Below are 23,367 nucleotides of genomic sequence, written 5' to 3' on the forward strand. Positions count from 1 at the left end.
ACTTTGAGGACAAAGTACTGTTTTGTTTTGGCAACTTTTTTTTTTTTCTTCCCTCCTGTTTTGACTACACAGATATTAACCTGCCTCAGCACAGACTGGCAATACAAAAGTGGAAGAGAGAAGGGAGCTAGGACAAATCAACTGCTGGAAGCCTGAGGTGCAGGAGAAAAGTGCATGCCAAAGATTTATTTTGGTTCACTACATTAGTCATGAGCAGCATTCTAAATAGTCTTGAATGGAAACAGAGTACATTTACAGATGATGTCTTAAGTTACTCCCTAGCTTTATTTCTCACACCTTTTTCTGTCAGTAGAGGGAGATTTGCACTTTGAACAGTGCAAATATTAACAGGTATGAATAATTCCAGTATATTAAAATACATTAAGGACTGGGCTAGCAATGTCACATACTTTCTCTGTAAAACTTAACTATACTGAAAACTATACTGTCATGGTGGAACAGCACACTGTAAAAGAAAAAAAATTCTTAAATTCTATTCCTTCATCCCCTTCCAGTCCACTTCAAAATGCTATTGGAGTTGTTTCTTTTACCTAGAGCTAAGTATTTGATTAGCAGGTGTGTGATAAACTGGTTTATGACAGTTAAGTCAAATTTCTGAAGAAAGCTAAAACTTCATTCATGGTTAAGAACAACAGGTGACTTCCTCCATATTCTATGAGCACATGAAGACTGCAGGAAACATGTTTGTACTAGTTCCGGACAAATGGAGAAGCTTTCTGTAATCACTAGGCAGTTGCAGGTAGGTAGCACTTCCTGCCAGTTCTTTCTGACAGTGTTTCACTAGGCAAGAGCCAACTGCACAGGCTTCACTGCTTACTCTGTTGCTGGTCACGGTCTGAAGAAAAGGTCTTCGTGCTCAATTCTGAAACTGCAAGAGAAGGATGCAATATTAACATACCTACAAATAGATACTAAGAAATTTAAGGAAGCTCCCCTCTATTAACGCACATGACCGTTTTTCAGCAAGTGTTAACTAGCAGGTAGCTCAAAAGCACTGGGGGGAAGCACACATGAAAACCAGAAGCCAAGTCTGTCTGGTATTGTTACTTCTCTATCACAGTGCTTGGTAGCATCTTGCTTCCACTGATTTTGGCCTACAGAAAAATCAACATTGCTTAATTACAAGTGTGTAGCATGCTTTATATTTCACGTGCCCCAGGATAATTCTGCAAGTGCCACTGAAGCCATTCCTACCTGCCCAAGGTGCCTCCAGCCTGTGTGTAGTATTTGTTATAATCCAGACGTAGTAGCAGTTGTGCTAAGTAGGAGTTTATTTGATGGTTTCGAACACTAGATAGAATCTTGAAGAGCAGCGACGACTGACGACTGAACCCCTACAAATTACAGGAAACCTGTTCAGGAAAGCCTCTCAAAAGTATCACTGCAAAAGATTTTTGCTTGAGGTCTACTATAAGGTAACCTGTGAGCCGAAACAATTAGGTGCAGCCAAAAGGTGATATTGATTAATTCAAGTAATTCTGAGTGTCCACACAGAAGGTCTGATCTCAGCGTAGAACAAGAGTAAAGTTAAAGCTTAGCTGTTTGCAAGGGAGATGAACAAGACCATATCAATAGACATTCACCTTCACCAGAATACTGAGTTGTGCAGCTCCACGCTCATCTAACGGTCCCAGATTCTGACTCACCAGAGAACAAAAACTATGACAAAGGTCCAGAATTTCATTTAAACAGTGGAAAACCTGTACAGGGAAAAAAAGTACAGGTTACCAATTACATACAGAGCTCAGCCTCAGAGGAAGTTTGTTTTTAGTTCCTGAAAATTAAAGCATTCATAATCCAGATGATATTAATGCCATATTTTTCAGTAGTCACCAAGGCCCTTTTTCTTGAGGAAAAAACAACTTATAGAAAAAGAGTTGAAAACAAGATCTACTTACAGGCTTTAGGAGGATGAAAGACTGAGCCAACAGATTACTTAAGAAATGATCATGAGCCAGTCGTATACTCTCAAAATCTCGTGTGGCATTTATTTGCTGGAGAAGCTGTGAGAACTGAGATTCCAGTACATCCACCTGATGAATATGCAAAGAGTTTACATTAACAGCTTCCTAGAAGAATAGGAATACCTCAGACCAGCTAGAAGTTGTATAAGAAATTTGCTTTCCCTACCGCTACCCTTATATTAGAGGCTGAGCATTGATTTCTATCTGCGTCATTAATGGAGTTCTATATACAACAGTAGTACAGTAATAAGGAAAGAACTGATCCCAAATGCAGAAAAACAGTTAATTTCTAACTAGTGAAAAAAGTACTTAGGAAGCATGACTTTTGGAGCAATCTATTTGTTTCTGTACGATAAATCACATTCACGGCTACAAAGCACTGTTTTTCAATACAGTCACCACCACTAACTATGCACTTTCACCAGCAATGGGCAAAGCCTGCATAATATGCTCATCAGGGCAAAGGCTTGAGCCATTACTCCAGAAAGCCTGAAAATCAGACCCCCTAGATTCCACTGTTGTAGCTATTAACAAATTGATTTTTGCAAAATTATGCTACTACTAACTACTGTTGGGATTTGAAACTGAGAACATGGCTTCTTTCAATTAAAAAAAAAAAATCCTAACTAAAAGAAACAAACACAAAACCACCCAAAAGAACTCACTGTTACTCAACAAAGTAGAGTTCACTTCAAGGGGCAAAGGACCAAGACAGGATGCAGCTTATTGATTTAGCTTCAGGGGTAAGTGGGGCTTCTCACAGCTCCTTAATAGCACTAGAGAGCCAGAAACATTTGCATTTCCATTAATACTTAAAACTCTATTGATTCACATATCCACTAACTGTACAGTTGTAGCACTGAATCCGGGAACTTGGAGAAAGTTGTAGTTTAAAACTTCAGAGCTCCCACCCTAGATTTCTGTCAGTTCCCAATTAAGTGATACAAGTTCAACTCTGTTTAATACTCACTTGGAGATAATACTGGAGATTGTCCACAAGAAAAGCCATGTGGTCCCTCAGACGCCACTTGATGGCATCAGTTCTGTTAGATTTCAGGTGTTTACGTTGCATCTGGAGAGCCCAGCAATGCTGTAGCTCTGCCTGGACCCGTCGCACGCTGAGCAGGTATTTGAACACAACATTGTACCTACAGTCAAAAAAGAACAAAGCTGTTTAGGACAGAACTCTTTCTTGATTACAGGTACTGGAGAACACAACAGTGTAAGACTGGAAAGAGAAATGGCAGATAGTTGCCTGCCAACAGACAGGGTAGATGAAGTAGCAGCCAATTTCAGTAACAGATTCGATTGTATTGGTTATTGATTACAAAAAAAAACAAAACAAATTCTAACATTACCAGAAAAGAGCTGGTGAAGTTTTGACAGATCTGTTTTGCTGACAGCTCAGCCATGGCCTCATCTGCAACAAGTAACCTCAACATTGCTAAGTAGGAAGAGTAAGGCTCAGTGAGCAAGCTCAGGTGCTAAAGCTCTACCTTTAGATAGGTAGATACCTTTTATATGCTCTCTATAAGGGAAAAAAGCCTGAGATCAGGGAGCTTCCAGACACAAAGACAATACTTAGTACTTACTTTTCCAAAACAGCAGGAGTAAAGAGAATATGCAGTGGCCACTGAACTTTGTAAGAAAGGCCCAGAGCTGCCCAGCCAGATGCAGGAGCTTCACGTGGAGATAACTCTCGGGAAGTCCCTTCACGAGTCTGAGAAGAATCTGAAAACAGATAAGGTGCTCAGTTACGTCTTTCTCTCAGTCAAGGCAAAGCCTTCCAGAGAAGAATGAAAAGGGGAAAGAACAGAACAAGAAGAGGAAAAGCAAACTAGGGTATCACACAGGGCTGTTAAGGAAGAGAATTTAATATTTCTTAAATCCACATGAGAGCAGTAGGATTTTGAAAACCAGGTCATTGTCATAATCCCTCTTAACTCATTACTAAAAATTCAAATAGATACCTTTATGCTCCTTTCCATGATACTCAATGGTCAAGTGAAGCAAAGGAAGAAGGTTGTCATCATCTAACAGTACCTTATGAGCAGACTGCTGAAATGCAACATTGATGTCTGATAGAGAGAAAACACAAATATTAACAGAAAACTCAAGATAGGGACAGTGCTTATTTTGCACCTATTAATTATTTACGTTGGGCCATAAAAGACCAACACTACTTTCACTACTTTAACTTCGCTCTTCAATACGGAGAGAAAGCTATCATCTGAAAGTTACTGAAAGATGTTATTTTTGCCCAATGTGCATTATTCTGTAATTCAGAAGTACTGCTCTTTCAAAACTAATGAAAACATTCAGAGGATAAGATAAGGAAATCTGCACTGGACTTTACTATTTTCCTGCCAGAGCACAGGGAGGACATTTTGTAGATGAGTAATCAGCACTCACCATGTTCTGTTACAGCCGTAGGTGGTGTTTTTAACATGTGCTGTGCAGTGTCAATGAAGGCCTGAAACAGCTCGCCTCTTCCCAAAAGGTAAAAGTCTTTTATAATCTGTTTAGAAAAGTTTTTATATGTAAGCATATAAAAAACTGAGCAGAAAGAGTAAGCATTATAACTGGTAATGCTTTTTGATTACTTGGACAATTTCTGCCATTTCAAAACACAGCTGGAGAGCTGTAAACTTCATCCAGTGGCCAGAAAGTCTACAGTGCAATGCACTGCAAGCAATAAAATGAATCTCTGAGATGCAAAGCACAAAACCACATACATTTTCTCCTTTAACTCTGTCTCTGACTAAGTTCTATCACTGTACTCATGATCTTGGGAAATGAAAAGAGAGTTACCTAAAAGAAGAAAGTATAAAACATAAGACAGTAAAGCATTTGCTGGGAAAGGACCATTAAAAAAAAATGAAACAAAGCAAATCCCACACCAGCAATTTTAAGCTACTTTTGCAGAAACAAGTTAACAGTAACATTACCTTCAGTTGTCCAAGTAAGTCAGATTCCTCCACCATCAGTTTCCAAAGATGCTAGTGAGAAAACAGAATAAACAAACAAGAAATCTCCTTAGTTACAGATAAACTTAATGTATAGAATTCAGTAACTGTCTTAAAATACTAGTGATAAATTTAAAATGCACGTATATAAAATGTTATATAAAACAAAAGAGGAAGACACTAAGATGACTCCTGGGTGGGCAACCCATGCTACTAACTACAATACTATATTAATACTATATTAAATACTATGTATACTATATGAATACTATAATACTGTATTAAAATTCCCTGCAGATGACTGGTACTATTTGAAGTCTTTGTATCATTAGAAGTTGGAATGATAGGACACTAAACCTGGTAAGAGCATAAAAGCTACCTACTTTTTTTCACCTTCCTGTTTTAATTGATTGTAAACAGCTTCCCTTCTTCTGGTCATTCACAAAACTCAAGCTCCTCAATCTGTATAGTCACCCTACCTGGGATCCTTACCTCAGCAACTGTGCTCCGTATCCAGTCAACCACAGATTCAAAGTCTACCAAACTAAAGAGTGGCTGCTGCTTGAGTCGATGTAGTTCTGCTGCAAAAGTGTCCTCCTGGTTTTTTAGGATGGAGCCTGTACAACAATGAGATGTTATGGATGATAACAAATATTATTCAAGTAAGCACAGACCCTTTCCAGCACACTGTGCTTCCTGGGCAGCCTCTCTGCCCCAGTGTCATGTCAGACACGAGGAACGTGAATTTGTGGAGGCCCTGAAGTACCAAGTACAAGATAGTACTGCAAATACTATTGCACAATAGACACTTGATACAGCAGTTCTGCAGTATCAGACAAAACAAACAAACAAACAAAAAGCAGGTAAGCACGGAAGATGCAGAGTGATGTTATGTGCAAATATACAGTCCTTTTTCCCAGGACTCAGCTAGATCATTGAACCCTGAACTTTTCTGCTGCATTTACCAGTTGGTTTGATTCTCCACATACTCTGTCCCTTACAGTTGTATCCCATTGCTTGGACTTGGGAATTTGAAACCACTCCTCACTTCTACAAACAGAAGAAAGCAATCCAATTCAATTGGTTCTTTGTTATCTGCACTGGCATTAGACACTTGAGTATTCTTCATAGAATCATAGAATTACCCAGGCTGGAAAAGACCTTGAAGATCATCAAGTCCAACCGCAGCCTAACCATAAGCCTAACTTACATAGACAAGTTCAAGATTGAGAATCTAGAGCAGTCCTCCTCTCTTGCTGCAGTGTATTTCCAAAAATCATCTTCCAGTGTAAACCTATCAGGCTCTCAAAGAGACCAATCAGTTGGAATCATCTTTGTTTTGCTTTTGTCTTTGAAGCTCCATCGTGTGATGATCTGTCTTCCCCAGCCACTTTTGGGAATACACTGCAATCAATCTCTTAGTGCATGTATTCTAAGTCTGTGATGCTATTCTGCACACACACACACTCAGAGCAAGATGTGTTCCTGCATTTGTTTGAACCCTTCAGGGACAGGGATAGAAACTCAAAAGGCAATATGACCTTTACAGTGGGTTTATTTCTCCAGTGTAAATCAGATGGTAACTTATGTTTGGAAAGCAATTTTTACTTGTGCTGCACTTATATCCTTTCCTAGCACTCAATTAGAAGCAGAGCAGTTGGATCATCACTCTGATCTGGCACAGCCATTTGTATTTTCTGAAGCTCATCATTTTAACAGTGACTGTTAAAGAATTTGTTCGTACAGTATTTTGGAAGATACTTGTCAGTCTTTCACAGCTGAATGATGGCCATAAGAAAGATGCTCCTTACCTTTTCTGGTCAGGTTAACATTTTGATTCTCAAACATTTGTACAGATTCTCCCACAAACAAGATTTTTTCAGCAACTCGCACAGGAATGTATGATGGCAGCATCTCCACTCGCAGAGAGAACTGTTTTAGAGATGGAGCCAACATGTTCTCCTCCTCAATCAAGCGCTGTCAGAGACACCAGGGACAAGACAGAAAGCACAAGGAGAGAAAAAGGTTGAAAAAAAAAACACAAAAAACCAACAGGTTTATATTAAAAAAAGCCAACAATAAATAAGGATCAGAGTATACTAAAAGTAACTGTTTTTCCATGGCCTTTTAAAGCTTTTCCTTGTTTTTGCCTATGTGAAATCTGCTCTCAGCAAAGACTGCTTATAGAAGGCACTGAATTTTACACAGTGCAAGGTGTAACCGCAGTGGATCTTTTGTGCATTCACAGAGCTGTGTTTAACATATTAAAACCAACAGTGCCCAGGAAATATTTTCTCACAGCAAACCAGAGCGTGAATTTATGAAATTGCAGTTGTTTCTCACTTGAGCCTGATGCAGTAACTGTTCAAATGCTGCGATGCTTCACTAAGCATGGAAGATCGCTGTTGGTTAAGGAATCAGAGAAGAGCAAGATGAGCACAGTACTTCCCGTTATTTGTGGCTATGCATATTTTATTTGATACGGCCTTCTGCTCCCAAGTTTGTCCACGTGAGCCCAGGATTATTATCTTCTTAATATCTAGCTGCAACCTGCAATGACACTCTGTTGATCTGCCATCCTATCAGATGTGATGGTTTTACAATGATTAGCTGAACTTCACACCTCTCTCACTCTCCCTCTTTCCAAGGAAAAGGCGGATAAAACAGTGGGGAGGAAAAGAAATGCTCACAAGCTGAGATAAGCACAATTTAATCAAAGAGAGGGAAAAAAGAGGAGGAAAAACAAGCGAAGGACAGATGGAAGTATAGAGAGAACAATTATTCTCTGCTTCCAATCAGCAGGCAATGTTCAGCCATGTCTTGCAGAACAGGGCCTCACAGTTGTTCAGGACATAGATTTCTATTATAAAAGCGCCTCCTCCTTGCCCAGCTTTTATTGCCAAGTGTGCTTTATGGAATATGCCTTTGGTAGGTTTAGGTCAGCTGCTCTTGCAATGTCTCCTCCCCACCTCTTGCCTACTCCCAGCCCACTGGCTTTGGAGTGGCCAGAGAGTGTCTTGATACTACACTAACACTGCTCAGTAATACACAAAATAGAGGTGTTGATATTAATGCCATTCTAGCTACAAGTGCAAAGCACAGGATTTAACTCCGCCCCAGCCAGACCCAGTACATGGGGTCTCAAGAATGACTGATCATTTGTATCATTTGCACTGAAGCAGTACTTCCTCTCAGTTACTTGATGACTGAAGATGCCAAGCTGCAACTTGCAGTCTTACCAGGTCCTGCAGCTCTCGCAGCTGTTTTCCCGTAAGTCCTCCAATTCCGAGGTCATCATCATCATCTTCGGGTTGGCCAGAGACACTCTCAGAAGGGCCCTGTTTGATAAAGAACTCTTCATGTTGGTCTAGTAGCAATCCATGCAGCATCCAGGCAGAGAGCTGCTTATACATGACTCCATGACACACAGCCAGAATCCTGAAATCAAAAGAAACAGACAGTGGGTCCATCGCACACAGTAATCAAAACCTCATTGTACATCATTCTGGAAACTCCAGCTCATCAGACAGGCAATGTGATACTTACATTACATCGATACACAGTGAAATTTATTTTATTTTCTAAAGGATGAATAAAAACAACAATGTCTGCTGTATCCAAGACATTTTGTTTAGACTTCAGCCCTAAAAGATGCCCTAGTGGGATCCTCAAAAGTACAAAATATGGAGAAAGCTTTACTTCCTGCCATGAATCTGTTTTAGATAAATAAAGGAGACTGTGACAGTTTGCCCTTTTAAATCATGCAGGTCTGATTCGAGCAGCATCATCTGCTTTCACAAGTAAGAAAACACTCCGATACTACTGTCAGGTGTTAAGTACAAACAAAATAGTTTTGTTGCATCTACCTACTTTTCAAGAGCACTGCGAACAGGAGGCAACCCCCCACAGCTATGTTTGTGGACAGTTTCTAGTATCTGACATCCATGAATCTACAGAAAGAAAAAGTGGTTAGACTAGGACTGTTGCTTGGATCTGTACTGACCTTTTCAAGGATTTAAATGCTACATTTTCAGCTAACAAGAACCGCAGAAGTCTGATAGAAAAAGATTAAACATACTCTGCGTAGTGTAGAAAGAAGTCTTCTATGTAAGCGTCTCTCAAAAGCTTCCCTAGATGAAAACTAAACCTCCAAGGACTTTGGAAACATTAGCTACTCCTTTTCCTTTTTTAATTCAAGAATAGAAGAAAATAGAATCAGAAAAGAAGAAATTCCAACTAGCAGCATCTTGTAGTTTGAAGCATGTTGTGATTACAAAATGCATCTTGCTAATAATGAGGAAATAGTCAAACTGAGTGTAAAGAGATCTGTAAAGCATTCAATACTTACACTAACTGAAACCAGATTCTTTCCTAGCATTCAGTTCTGGGATAAAGGCACAAAATACTTTATCAGCTATAGAGGAAACTTGCTAAGAGAGACTAGCTAAAATTTTACCATACCTTCTGAGTTTTGATCTGTTCCACCACAACCATCACAGATGGGAAGAGTAACTGAAACTGCAGCACAAGGGAGAGAACTGTTACTCTTAAGTAAGTGTGGACAACAGGTAATTACAGTAGTTTAAGCAAGCTGTTAGTATGCTTTCCACTCTAGCTGGAAACTAGTCAGTGACCTGAAAAATCACTGGAAACAATGTCCATCCTCACCTGGACCAAGGGTTATTCAAACACTGTATTCCAGCTGCAGTTCAGAATAAACAGAAGTTGAGAGAACTATGCCAGGGTAAAGGAGGAGGACCCATGTGTTGTGTCAAAGTGCAAGTGACCCTCTAAGTATGATTACAGGACTATAAATTTGGAGATGTTGAGGAGAAATGACGTAAGATGAAAGACTAAACCTTGTTTACACCATTCACATTCTCATTAGATGTGTTACAAAATGATAAGAGTAACCATTAGCATGAACAGGTTCATCAGCATTACCTGGTCCAAGGAATAATTAACATGTGAGATGGAAAGATGTGGGTCAGCCAGAAACTGTAAGGACAACAAAGCAATTAATGAAAATTAGAAAATGGCATAGATAAGTAAAAAGGCAAGTTTGGCTCTATGTTTCGTATCACGCTATGTCCCATATGTAACTTTTAATGAAACCACTGGATGATGACAGTACCTAAGACAGAACATCTGCTAAGTCCCGAGGACTTTATCAGAACCTCTGCAACTGAAAACTGAAGTCATGGTAGTGAGAAACAGCACCAGGCTGAGGCTGATGGGGCACTTATTGAATTGTATGTGGAAGGGAATGACAGCTTATTAAATAAACAGTCATTTACAATAGCATCTCACAGGAGTAATTTGAAAGCCATTCCCAAAGTGGAAAGGAAACTATCTTGTTGTCTCTTTAACTACTACCACTTATCAGTACAGTAACGGCAGAAATGACAAGCTTCCACAATGTGCCAGCGGCAAACAGCCTCTTGCCCTAAGTCTCTCTCCTTTACCTCTTGTTCCAGGTCAAGCAGTGCCTGTCGATACGGCTGCAGCACTGAATCTAGGCCTGTGCAGAATGCTCGCAAATAAATGCCATGCAATCCACTCTGGTTTTGCTGAGATAGGTGATGGTCCTGAAACAGAACAATAAAAGCAGGCCCTCAGCACAGGTCTGATGAGTAATGGAGCTTCCTGCAACACTACATCAGCAGCCAATGGTCACAACGCTCTGAAATGCACCTTCAACAACCATAAAACGACCAAGAAAACAAAACGAACGGAGCTGTTTAGCTCTTCTGTGGATGATTGCAGGAGTCAGGAACGGTCAGCAGCCTGTGCGTGCTGCAGCACTGCTGTGTTTATGAACGAATGCCTCCTGAGTCCCTGGGCACTTCACCATCTCCTGCTGAACCGCGGGGACCAGAAATTACCACATGACGTTCCCTTCCCCTAGGAATGAGATTTCCGCACTCCATCATGTCTTTCAACACAGGCAGTTGTGCACCCTCGCTCATTTACACCACACAGAACCTGACAGATCCCTGCTCAGGACAGTGAGTTTGTGCTGGCGCAGCGCTGCACCGACAGTGCCCGACCTGCTGCTGGACGTGTCCCGTGTACTGCTCCACGAATTCGACGAAGCGGATGTAGTCGGTACCGAGGCGGCAGAGGCGGTTCAGGACGCTGGTCTCGCTGGGGTGCAGGAAAGGCAATTCCTGAGACACCTGCGAGAAAAGGGAGCGGTGAAGGAGCGAAGAAGCGAAAGGCGAGAAGAGGGGAGCGGAGGGGCCGCACCTGCAGCCCGCCGCGCTTGCTCCAGGTGAAGACCGCGCCCGGGAACCCGCTGAGCGCCAGCAGCAGCTCGTGGATCATCGCGCCGCCGGGCAGCGCCGCGCAGCGCAACGGCCGCCGGGAAGGGCGCGCCTGCGCGATGCCCCGCGAGCGGCGGGGGCGGCTCTGCAGCCGGCGGGAATCGGGTGCGCGAGGCCGCCGAGCGGGGCGGGTCTCAGCGGGCGCAGCAGAGAGAGGGGTTATGGGAGAGCGGGGCTGGGGGAGAGCGGGGCTGGGGGAGAGCGGGGCTGGGGGAGAGCGGGGCTATGGGAGAGAGGGGCTATGGGAGAGAGGGGCTATGGGAGAGCGGGGCTATGGGAGAGCGGGGCTATGGGAGAGCGGGCCTATGGGAGAGCGGGCCTATGGGAGAGCGGGGCTATGGGAGAGAGGGGTTATGGGCGAGCGGGGCTGGGGGAGAGCGGGGCGGGTCTCAGCGGGGCTGGGGCAGGACGGGCCCAGAACAGCCCTGAGGAGCCGCCAGCCGGGCCCTCGAGTGGGTGGGAGCGGACGGCGGGGCTCGGCCCGATTCCATCCTTCCCCTGCTGGTGCTCTTATTTGTGTAAATGTCTATATAATGTATTTAACCTGTCGGAGACATTTTGAATGTAAACGTACCGGTCTTTTGTAACCAAAATGAAGCTTTTAGTGGCATTCCTTCACACACAAAGGTGAGGGTTCCAGGTGCCTTCCTTTCCACCAGGGCAGGATGTGGAGTTTGTGAAGCAGAAGGAGCAGCTGTTTGTCAGCGCTGCAGGTGGGAGGAGGCTGATGTTTGGGAAAGCAAAGTCACCCAAATGTTGGCAGTGAATCAAACCCACTTAAATAGCGACGTGCTGTTGGAATTCCTTGTTGGTGAGTGTTACCCATCTGTTGGATGGTGTTAGGTAAGATACTGTAGCTCTGAGTGGTGAGATTGCTTGTTTGCCTCCAAAGAGTAAGTGCTCACCTGCTGTTCTGGCAGCCTGTGGCTCTGCCGTGCACAGGTTGTGACTGTAACGGGACCGGTCAGGATTTGGGCTCCTCCTTTTCTGTTGCTTCTTCTCAGGTTTTCATGGAGAGTCCTGCAGACAGCGTGCACACAGCTCGGTGTCCCAGGCAGCTGTTGGATATAGAAATATGTTTTGCAACTATATGTGTATGCAATAATTGCGTTTATATATATTTATATAAAAGTGTTTACATATATTACTTGTGTATGTGTGTGTAGAATATATGGACTTATTCAACCAGGGTAATTCCATCTCAATTTCTACAGGGCATCAAGGGCCTATAGAATAGAATGTAGTGAAAGACAGCAAAATTGAATAGGGAACTAAACCCTGTTGCTGACACAGCGGATAAGGCTTAAACATCTTGGATAAATGAGTTCCGTAACTCTTCCTATTTAGTTCTGACTAAATGGGAAAATGTGTTTTTCCTCAGGGTTGTTATGTGTATTCTTAATAAACCCAGGTTAACTGCATCAAGGCCCGGGCACCTCGTGTGCTGCTGTTCAGCTGAGAGCACTGGGCAGCAGAGAATACACAGGAGGAGAAGATCCCTTCTGCTCAGCAGTGCTCCTGAGCATTCAGCTCCTGAGCATTCAGCTTCCTTTGACCAGCATCTGAATTTGTGTGATTCTATCTGGTTTAACACTGCTGAGTTTTAATGTTTCCTTAATTTTTACCTCCCTATTTATTATGTTATGAATAGACATGAAGAAATCTTTTCTTCAGTCTCGTTTTCTCCCCTTTTTTCTCTGGGTACCTCTTTTGTCAGCTGTGAAGTCATAATGTAAGTAGCTCCTCTTCACGTGAAAATCATTCAGTAGTTCTGATCGATACCGCTGCGTTTTGGTGTACTTACATATCTATCAATCTCTATATACATACATATTTTAGAGGAGAAATGTACTCAGGTTTGTGTATTTGCAAGGTGCACAGCGATCTGTCCATCTGCTTAGTAAAGCTGGTCTTTGTAATAATGATACGTTTCCATCTTTCAATCCTTTGGTGCTGAGCCTGTGTATTCTCAAAGCCTTATCTGCATACGACTTTGTATTATGCCAGCTTTCCTTTTCTCTGAATAATGGCCGGTCGGTTTGACGTTCTGTGTTAACTGTAACACTCTGAACGTTCTCCAGGCTTGGATGCACAGCAAAGGCTGGACGGGGTCGGGCGGTGACGTTGTTGCCCAGCGATAGGCGCGGGGCGGGCGGGGCAGAACAGAACAGAGGCGGCTTCCCAACCGAACCGCGGCGGATGGAGCCGGCAACGGAACGAGCGGCTCCTCCCCCGCCACACCCGGTGCTGCAGGAAGAGGAACAGCCGCGCCCAGCTCCCGGCCGGGCCCGGACCAACGCAGCGCTATGGCGGCGGAGGAGGTGGACGGGCTGGGCATGTCCCGGCCGCACTACGGCTGTGAGTACGGGCTGGGGCTGGGGCTGGGGCTCGGGCTCGGGCTCGGCTCCGGGAGTCGCTGCCCCCTCCAGGAGGTTTCCTGACCGGCGTCGCCTGGCCCGAGCCCGTCCGTTCCCGGGACCGCTGCTGGGCGCGAAGGCTCCGGCGGGGGGCAGCGGGGGAGCAGCGGGGGAGTCTCCCGCGGAGCGGGTGCGGCGGGACACGCGAACTCGCCCGAGCCCGACGGGTGTAACGCGGGCGGTGGAGAAGAGCGCCGGGTGAAGGCGGCGGGCGCGAGCGGCGCGGGGCCGTCATTCGCCTCCCGCGCGAGGGTCGCTGCCGTGCGCCGCGCAGCGCCTCGCCCAACATGTCCGCCGCGGGGAGGGGAGCCCGGCGGGGCGGGGGCTGCGCTGCTGCAGCAATCTCGGCGGGCACGAGAAGGGCGCGGCGGGCCGCTGCCGTGGCAGCACGATCCGGCCGCCTCCCTGCCGTGTCGGCGGCGGTGCCTCGCCTACCATCCGAACCGATCGGATGCGATCGGGTGGAGCGCCCGCATCTCTCGAAAATATGCTGGCTAATGGAGAGGGAAGCTTCGGCTCGACATTTCTGTGGCGTATGGTCGCTTGTGCGAGACGTCACGTCAAAAATGAGCAAAGATGGAGCGGGCGCCGCGCGGCGGATGGGAGATGGCGAAAGCGACGGTCGGGGCGCGGCCGCAGGTGGGGTCTGCGGGGCGGGCGGAGGCGGCGGCTCCTCCCCGCTCCCGGCCTCTGCCGCGGCACGAAGCCGTGTTCAGCTCTTGTAACTTTGGGAAAGTCTGATGTAATGGGAAAGATGCGTGTGGCCGCCAAGGGCGGGTTTCTGAGACGTCCTGGCCGTTCTTAGCGAGGCCTTGCTCTGTCCCAAATGCTGTGGTTGATACCTCATCCGTTGGTTTTTGTTTGCTGAGAGTGTTTCAGGTGTAAGTTCGCATTTGACTAATGATGGTACGAGGCGTTTCCTATTTGTCACACTGATCTATAAAACCTTCAAAAACAAAACAATATATATATGGCTTTTTCAGCATGAGAGCGTGGAGGAGGTACTTAGTGTGGCACTTAGTGTGCCTCCGGTGGCGCAGTGGTTAAGGACGCCACTTTGCAACACTGGAGGCCCGGGTTCGAATCCCCCCTGTGGCACAAGTGGTAGAAGTGCCGCTCTGCTACACAGAGGCTCGAATCCCGGGGGTTGGACTCGATGATCTCTAAGGGCCCTTCCAACCCGCACGAGACTGTGGTACTTAACAGTAAGTGGAAAGAGTGTTTGAACATACAGAAATCAGAAAGATTTGGGCATATAACTTAGGAGTTTGATCCAAAGACGATATGCAGATTGTGGATCTAAATTATTATCCTCCAGGTGATGGCTGAGAGGAGTATTTCCATCATTTTAGGGATGAAATATAGCAGTATAGAAGAAATTACACGATGTGAAAATACAGTCGTCCTTTAATCTTTGACTGTCAAAATCAGTAGGTAGGTGGAGAGTGGTGTGTCGCTGATGTGCTTGTGAGGAAGAGAAAGGCAAAGCCAGAAGGAAGTAAGAAAAAAATGGATGGTTTCAGAGAAATTGGAAGATGAGAAAGAGTTGAATCAAAGTCAAATTGAGAAATCAGAGAGGGAAGATGGCACACTTATGCAATAAGGGTGGAAGGGTAAGGAAGCTCTGTCTTTGTTACTTGCAGATAACATATGTATTTGTCTTTTCATTTTTCTGAGACAAATTATGCCTGTGGTGAGTGCCTGTGAGGAAATTGGATATGATTTTTGATACTGGGATACTGATGGGAACTGTTGAGTCCTTATGTGACCCACTGATTGAGCACCTGTGGAAAGGACCGGTCAGCCCTGGGAGCACAGGTGAAGGCAGTTCAGCTGTAGGACAGGAAGGGATGCAGCCTGGCTGCACCTCTCCTAGAGCCCATTTAGGGGCTGACTGCTGCTGGCAAGGGTCTCTTTCTGGAGATCCCCCCTTGGTGCAGCTTTCCCATGTGAATCCGAGATCTTCTGCTCCAGGTGAGCGATCTTCTTCCCTTCCTTTATAGCACCTCTGTTGTGCTAGTCCTTCCATCATCACACCTTTGTTGTAATGCCTTTCCCATTGCATTGATCTATCCAGATGCTAGAGATGTTCAATCTTCTTCTGTCTGAGTATATTTATCTGACTATTTGCAGCTGTTTTGGATAATGAGAGATTAACAGCAGAGGAAATGGATGAAAGACGGCGCCAGAATGTAGCCTATGAGTACCTTTGTCATCTGGAGGAAGCAAAGAGGTAAGGATAAGGGGGTTTCAAATGTCTGGAACTTATAAAGTCATGGTATTTTGTAAGGGGAATAATTTGGATGCGGCTTACCTCCTGTGTATTTCTCAGTGACTGGATAGATTCATTTTGAAATGAACACTAAAAAACTCAACTCTGTGGGCCTCCAGACTGTTTCGCTGCCTCAAGGAGGTAAAAATGTCAGTGCCTCGTAGCAGTTTCTGTTAGGCTCATCTAACGTGCTCTTAAAGCTGTTCTGGTTGGTTGGTTTGTTTGTTTTTTGTGACCAGTACTTCATTGCTCTAGTGCTTTGGTATTCTCAGCACTGAAAGGTTCCTACTATTATCTAACTTGTATTTGTTTTGGTGTAATATTACTTTACTACCTCCTGATGGACATGAAGAACAGATTATTCTCTTTCTCTTATTTATCTGCAACCCTTTACACATGTTTATTTGTAACCTGACTTTATAGGTCCTTCCAACACTGTCAGAAGGAACTATAGTAGCACCATTAAATGAAAGAGAAGGAAATAAGATATGGGAAAGACCGTTGTTATGAGGAAAGTCAAAGCTCTGTCACTGAAAGTCAGACCACCTTTTCTGCTTTTGAAATGTATAGTGGGGGATAAAATATTTTGGTCAGGGGTGTAGACTTGACAGCATTGTAAGATGTCAGCTAGAGGAGCTTGAATCAGTGGTAAGAGTCTTGAAATAACTACCAAACCTTTTATGAGAGCTGAAAAAAGAGATACTTGTGAGATGAGCCTATACTTGAGAAGAAAATTTGAGTTACAAAGATAGGTTGGCTACTATTTTTGGACCAGCAGCAACTAAATTGTGGTCTGGGGGAAGAATATGATGGTGAGATGCTGTCTTAACTTCTGAAGCACTGACTGCTGGGCTCTGTAGTTCTTAATATTTTTTTCTGAAGCACTGCTAATATCTTAATGACACAGTTTGTTTGGCAGTGCTGTATTGTTATTCAGCCTCTGATGCAAGTAAGTACTGTGCTGCAGATCAGTAGCCGCGTGGAACTTGGCATGGGGTTATATTGACAAATTGGAATTATACTTTGTTCTTCTTGCACTTCCAGATGGATGGAGGCCTGTCTGAATGAGGAGCTTCCTCCCACAACAGAACTGGAAGAAGGATTGAGAAATGGTGTCTACTTGGCCAAACTCGGAAACTTTTTCTCCCCTAAAGTGGTTTCTGTGAAGAAAATTTATGATAGGGAACAGACTAGATATAAGGTGAGAGCTGCTGGTTGTAGATACTGGGTTAGGTAGATATCTCAAAATGATGATCTTAAAAGTCCCTTCCTACCCAAACCACTCTGTGATTCTATGAGAAATGTCTCCTTTGCTTGAGAATACTGGGTAAGTGAGGGCTGTGGTTTCTTAGCTTTATGTCTGAACTTACAGCTGTGAAAGAACTTGTGTTGTAAGTAAGCGATATAATTTTATACATAGAAGACTGCTAACTTTGAGTGCACTTTTTTTTCACTGTCTGTATTGTCAGATGTGATATTTCTTTTGCATGTCCTCTCATTTCTGCCTATTTTTATTTCAGGCAACTGGTCTCCATTTCCGGCACACTGATAATGTAATTCAGTGGCTAAATGCCATGGCTGAGATTGGCCTCCCTAAGGTAATATCCGTGTTGTATGTGCAAATTGGTATGTAATCTCAAAAGTAACTTCGTGTTCTGTGGGAGCATTTCCTGTTGCACTAAAACCAACAGGGTTCATATGGTTACTTTTTTGTTTTCTAGACTTGCATCTGTATAGAATTTCTATCTGAGAACTTGATGAAATCTTCCATTTTGCTGTGAGAATGATTAGGTGCATAATAGTTGCTTCTTCTGTCCCATACCACAAATCTTGCATATTGCCTATACTACGTTGTTTGTATTCTGCATTCTATTGTGCAGTATCTGTGCTGCTGTTAGATTGTGGCAGTTTTTCAGAAATCTGTGTTAAAAGAAGCAGCGCAACAGAAAACAGTAGGTTCTCAAAATTGAATTTGTTAATTCGAAATTGGTTTTGGGTATGGCTTAAATATAAGTTATTGGCAATGCTATGGGAATGGCTCGATAGCTCAGAGGAGTTTAATAAATACTGTTGCCTGAAAATACATGGACCGTGGTAGTGCTATGTGGGCACATGAAGGAAAGGGGAATGCGTTTTTATGTGCGTAGAACTTAGACAGGAAAAAAGGAGCCTTGGTTTGGGTGGAAGATTAAAAAAAAAAAAAAAAGTGTGACTTTAAGCATGGGAGACATGCTAGGGTCATAGAAGTGTGAAGAGTTTTGTTTTTGTAGATTGTTTCATTAGTGTACTGCAGAAGATTTGGTCTTAGCACAGTTAGGACACTGGATTATGTAGCGGCTGTATCATTCAGACTGCTAATTTTGTTTTATCTTCAGATATTCTACCCAGAAACCACAGATATCTATGATCGCAAGAACATGCCGCGCTGTATCTATTGTATTCATGCACTCAGGTAAGGCATGCTAGGCAGAAATCTTCAGTTCCTTCTGAAATCTGCCTGGAAAGCTGAAAGGTGAGGGAAAGAAGGCTGGGCTGAAGGGTGAATGGGGACAAATTCTCTAGCAGAGCTGTTGTACCAGACTGGAGTGAAGATCTACACTGAATGCCTTAGGTTTGAAGGGACCTTAAGGATCATTTAGTTCTGATCATCCTGCCATGGGCTGGTTGCCCCACACTATATCATGCTGCCCAGGACCCCATCCAACTTGGCCTTGAATGCCTCCAGGGATGGGCCATCTTACAACGTTCTTCAGGCAATCTTTTCCAGCATCTCATATCTTTCTACTATCCAGTATTTGTGTTTAATGTCATAAAATCATAGAATCTTTCAAGCTGGAAGGAGTCCTTTAAAGTCATACTAGTCCACCTCCCCTGCAATGAACAGGGACGTCTACAGTTAGACTGAGTTGCTGGGACCCTGGTCCAGCCTGACTGTGAGCATCTCCAAGGGCAGGGCTTCCAGCATCTCTCAGGGCAACCCATTCCAGTTAAAAGTGAGTTTCATCTGAGGCACGGTTGTTCATTTTTTTAGAAATTTATTTTAATGCTCCCTTATGATCGGATAATTTGCTAGAGGGTACAGATCCATGAGCTGTGCTGAGCCAGCTTGAGAGGGAAGCAGACAACTTGCTTCTCTTTCCCCAGTCCCGTTTGTCTTAGCTTTGCATCAGTTCAGTTTCTCATCAAGCTTCTTTGTCAATCAGATTAATTCACTGAAATTACAGGGGAAAAAATGAATAAGTGAATGTGTTTATGTCACACTAGTAAGTCACATCACCTTATTAAGACTATTTTGACACAGCACTGATGAGGCCACACCTGAAGTAATGTGTCCAGTTCAGACTTCTCAGTGCAAGAGAGATGGAGCTGCTGAAAAGAGTCCATCAAGGCTGCTGAAATGATTCAGGGTCTGAAGCATCTTTTGTATAAGGAAAGGCTGGAGAGCTGTGTCAGTTTGGTCTGGAGAAGAGAAGGCCGTCAGGGGCAAGAAGGATCAGATCTGATCAATGTGTATAAATATTTGAAGGCATCATGTAATGAAGACTGAGCAAGGTTCTATTTGGTGGTCTCTGAGGACAAGGCAAGAGGTAATGGGCATAAACTGAGATACAGGAGGTTCCCTAAGAACATCAGGACATACTCTATTCACTATGTGGATAACCAAGCAGTGGAATAGGTTGCCCGATGAGGCTAGGAAATCCTTTCCTTTGGAACTGTTCAAAAGCTGTCTGGACACTGCCGTGGGCAACTGGCTGAAGGTGATGTTGCTTGAGCAGTGGGATTGGGCAAAAAGACCTCCAGAGGTCCCTTCCATCTTCATTCTGTGTGGACTTCAAAGTGGTGAGCAAGTCACGTGCAGCTGAGGAGGGAAGGAGAGAGGAGGATCAGCTTGTACCTTATTGGTAGCTGTGAGCTGTTACATGGGTCGGTATGCTTGAATGGTTCCTTTGATCCTTTTTATCTCCTAAATTATGATATCTTAAAATAAACAATGAGGAGAAATTACTCATTCTCATCACTTATTTTCTTTTGTAGCCTGTACCTGTTCAAATTGGGTCTGGCCCCGCAAATTCAGGATTTATATGGGAAGGTGGACTTCACAGGTAAAAATAAAAAAAGGAAATTTGTACCAATGTGTGCTACCTTTATTTCAGCTGTAGGAGATATTGTCAAGATCAATGTCAGGAGTGTTAACATAGGCTTCCTAAATGCAAATTAATTTAAATTAAAGAGTAATGGTTGTGAGCTGTTCAAGAAGTTAAAGCGGAAGGCTTATTTTGGGTAATTTTGTTCAAACCGTGACAAATTCTTAGCCAGGTCGTTGGTTCTCTGATGGTATTTTCACAAATAACAGCTCCTGAATTTTTGACTCTTGTTGAAAGATGATTTGACATCACTTTTATCCCCTTGGGAGTGGTTTCACTTTGATACTTAGTAAGCAGTTCTGGTTTCCTTTAACAGTTTAGAGTAGAGCTGTGCGTGTACACACAAGTGCCTCCAAAGGGTTTCAGTTGCTTGATTGATGCAAAAGTGCCTGATTGTGTGTTTTGCATTGGTGAGATTACTGTCTGGGGACACACCTGATTTAAAAGCTTTGTTTTCCTGCAAAGTGTTTACTAATCATACCTATGAGAGGCTAAACTTATAGCATTGCTTTTGGGCTATTTGGCATTTATCATAAGTGTGTCTCCATATTCTCCATCCCCTTTTCTGCAGGAGGGGGGAAAAAAAAAAGCATTGTTAGGATGTTTTCCTGACCTGCTGGCCACCATCTTTGAAGCACCTCAAAATAATGGAGTGTGTTTCTACATTTTTAAGTTTATGTAATGTTTTTTCTTGGGAAAGAACACAGAATATTTCTGTATGAATTCCTGGGATAAATATAAATTTTAGGAAGGCACACAAAATGACAGCAGTTTCCATTTATTTTGCTTACTTTTACAGAGTTATACTCTAAGTATAAATGAAACAATGATTTGTAATTTTAGTTTTTCCTGTAGCAACAGCTGACATTGCAGAGCTGGTTGTGGTTTACTTACCATCAGTAAGTAAACAGAGGTTAAACAGATGTTTGGTTAAGTAAGATTATCACAGTGGAAAGGTAGTAATAAATGAAAATGCTCACCAACGTTGAAGGTTTGCAACAAAACTCCACCAAGGAGAGATACTTCCTTAGTGGCAGTCAGTCCTTAAATAGGGGTCCAAGAGGGGCATAGCCAGGCTCCATCCCTTCTGGTAGCACAGCTGAATTACCTTCACCTGTGCTTCTGTGGCTGACTCACTGCTTGCTTCAGATGGTCATTTGGAGGTTCAGGCCATGATCTGCGGTTCCATATAGTACCAATGTACTTTAGACTGTGCAACACTTTTTTAATATATGTTTCAGAGGAAGAAATCAGTAATATGAGGCTTGAACTGGAGAAGTATGGTATTCAGATGCCTGCCTTCAGCAAGATTGGAGGAATTCTAGCAAATGAACTCTCCGTGGATGAAGCAGCATGTAGGTTTCATTTTTTGCGATTATTCAGATCAACGTAATGTATACAAAGTGTCAGTTTTAATGTCCCTGCTTTAAGAAAATACAGACCTTCTGGAAGATGGAAGAGGATTGATATGCGCCCAGTCCACTGGTTTGGTTAGCTGACATATACTACTTGGAAGTAGGCCGCTATTTTTTGTCAGGAGCACAGAACCCTGCTGGTTTTCCTTTGTGGTTAACTTCACTATTCAGTTAAGTTCTCAATGTTAAACAGGACTGTTATGCTTGTAAGTAACTAACAGGCTGTGACTTCTTTTTCAGTACATGCTGCTGTCATTGCCATTAATGAGGCAATTGACCGCCAGGTTCCGGCTGACACACTTGTGGCAATGAAGAACCCTAATGCCATGCTAATTAATCTTGATGATCACTTGGAATCTACTTACCAAGACACCCTCTACAGAGCAAAAAAAGACAAGATGGAGAATGCTAAAAACAGGGTAAATAAATCTTTTTAAACAAGCTGTTTGTTCATATTGCAATTTTACGTTGTAGTTTTAAACTGTAGGGGAATGCAGAGTGTGTGTGTTACAGTCCTGTGTTAATAGTATTAGGGGAATTTATTCCTGCTGATATTCTTGTATTGGCTCCAGTAATCTTTTTCTATTGTAGAAGACAGGCAGTGATATTTGCATTACTCTGTTCAGCTGTCTGAATTATGGGTTGCATATGTACGTGCAGCTTTCATATAATCCATTACACATGAGGAATTTTCAGACAATATTGATTTATTTTTACAACGATGAAATGGTGAGAATAACCAACTGACCCTCAGAAAGATTTTGGGTAATCTTAGAACACTGCGTAACAAATACTCTGTGTATGTTGTTGGCTTTCCGCATTCTGGAGCTCTACTGTTTGTTTATATAGAGCCTGTAAACTGGATTAAGGTGTTTCTGTAGTGTTTGTATTGGAGTTTGTGTACTTCTGGGACTTTTTGCCTGGGTAGGTCCCAGATCGGTGAAGTTCCTCTTTCATAGCTCTATATAGGTGGTTATACTCGTTGACTTTTTCTATGACAGGATCATAAAATGTCCTTGTGATGACAAAGGAGACTGATTCATTTTTATTTTATCTTCAGATTTCCTCAGAAAATTCAGAGAGAGAGAGAGATGTATATGAAGAGCTGCTGACTCAAGCTGAGATTCAAGGAAACATCAATAAAGTGAACAGTAAGTATTCTGCTAAAATAACAGTTCTGCTTAAAGGCATAGTTAAAAATGATATCACTGCTCTTCCTTGCTTTTGATATCAAGTAGAAAGCTTCTGGAGTAGTAATATAAATGGAAGGCAGCTCTTCTGTTGTGCTTTTTGTTTGTTTGAACATGTTACTGGTAAGTATGTAGTTGTAAGCTGTATTTATTTTGACTTCTACTACTCTTTAAGAAGATTGGTTGTCTTTGTTGCTGCTGGAGCTTCATGTGCCCTACCCTCCTATCCCACTGAGTAACGCATGTTATCCTTCAGCCTCTCGTTGAATTACTGTTTTGCAATTGGCTTTAGAAGTCTTCCGTTCAGATTACATGCCTAATTTGACACCCATCAGATCTAAGAGTATTTCCAAGCAATAGGAAATCACTTATATATGTGATGGGACTTGTTTATTTAGCGTTTTCTCTGAAAATTCTGCTTTACTGTTGCTAGCGTGTGCAGCCATATCCAAGATTGACCTAGCTTTGGAACAAGGAGATGCATTAGCACTGTATGAAGCTTTGGCGACACCAGCCCTGGGACTCCGAGGATTGCTACGAGAAAATTGTGACTGGTATTTCAAGCAGTTTTTGAGTGATAGACAGCAGAAACAGGAGGTATGCAAAAGCCCTGGATCACTGTGTTTGCTGATTTCCATTTTAATTTATTTT

General features: G+C 43.2%; 2 protein-coding genes across 4 annotated transcripts in view; one reads left to right on the forward strand and one right to left on the reverse strand.

The window, feature by feature from the left end:
* Positions 1-158: 158 nt before the first annotated feature.
* TUBGCP4 (tubulin gamma complex associated protein 4) lies at positions 159-11,335 on the reverse strand. The gene is made up of 18 exons (XM_015873256.1): positions 11,201-11,335; positions 11,002-11,130; positions 10,417-10,539; positions 9,896-9,949; positions 9,413-9,469; positions 8,822-8,901; positions 8,191-8,389; positions 6,763-6,928; positions 5,444-5,568; positions 4,934-4,984; positions 4,398-4,503; positions 3,956-4,063; positions 3,578-3,716; positions 2,956-3,133; positions 1,920-2,054; positions 1,605-1,721; positions 1,216-1,355; positions 159-889 (listed from the first exon to the last, which is right to left on the reverse strand). The coding sequence occupies exons 1-18, from the start codon at positions 11,276-11,278 to the stop codon at positions 850-852; spliced, it is 2,025 nt and encodes a 674-aa protein (XP_015728742.1). The 5' UTR covers positions 11,279-11,335; the 3' UTR covers positions 159-849.
* Positions 11,336-11,367: 32 nt separating this feature from the next.
* The window catches only part of IQGAP1 (IQ motif containing GTPase activating protein 1), a 44,433-nt gene continuing 32,433 nt past the window's right edge, over positions 11,368-23,367 (forward strand). The window contains exons 1-12 of one of the 3 annotated variants that reach the window (XM_032446959.1): positions 11,368-11,382; positions 11,937-12,088; positions 13,359-13,635; positions 15,828-15,927; positions 17,011-17,167; positions 17,487-17,564; positions 18,342-18,418; positions 20,002-20,069; positions 21,353-21,466; positions 21,767-21,945; positions 22,587-22,677; positions 23,150-23,313. In XM_032446959.1, the coding sequence (XP_032302850.1) occupies positions 13,584-13,635; positions 15,828-15,927; positions 17,011-17,167; positions 17,487-17,564; positions 18,342-18,418; positions 20,002-20,069; positions 21,353-21,466; positions 21,767-21,945; positions 22,587-22,677; positions 23,150-23,313 (1,080 nt within the window). In that variant the 5' untranslated portion in view covers positions 11,368-11,382; positions 11,937-12,088; positions 13,359-13,583. Of the gene's footprint in view, positions 11,383-11,690; positions 12,089-13,358; positions 13,636-13,966; positions 14,334-15,827; positions 15,928-17,010; positions 17,168-17,486; positions 17,565-18,341; positions 18,419-20,001; positions 20,070-21,352; positions 21,467-21,766; positions 21,946-22,586; positions 22,678-23,149; positions 23,314-23,367 lie in introns of those variants that run through there. The other 2 variants (XM_015873236.2, XM_032446958.1) reach the window with 2 other exon arrangements.

This window comes from Coturnix japonica, chromosome 10 (genome assembly GCF_001577835.2).
Source record: "Coturnix japonica isolate 7356 chromosome 10, Coturnix japonica 2.1, whole genome shotgun sequence".
Lineage (NCBI taxonomy): Eukaryota > Metazoa > Chordata > Aves > Galliformes > Phasianidae > Coturnix > Coturnix japonica.

Excerpts from the sequence above, each read along its gene's own strand:
- TUBGCP4 (XM_015873256.1), bottom strand. The coding sequence starts at position 11,278 with ATGATCCACGAGCTGCTGCTGGCGCTCAGCGGGTTCCCGGGCGCGGTC. Across the intron at positions 11,131-11,200 it reads GCAAGCGCGGCGGGCTGCAG|GTGTCTCAGGAATTGCCTTT; the intron begins GTGCGGCCCCTC and ends CTTTTCTCGCAG. Across the intron at positions 9,470-9,895 it reads TTAATTATTCCTTGGACCAG|TTTCAGTTACTCTTCCCATC; the intron begins GTAATGCTGATG and ends CTTGTGCTGCAG.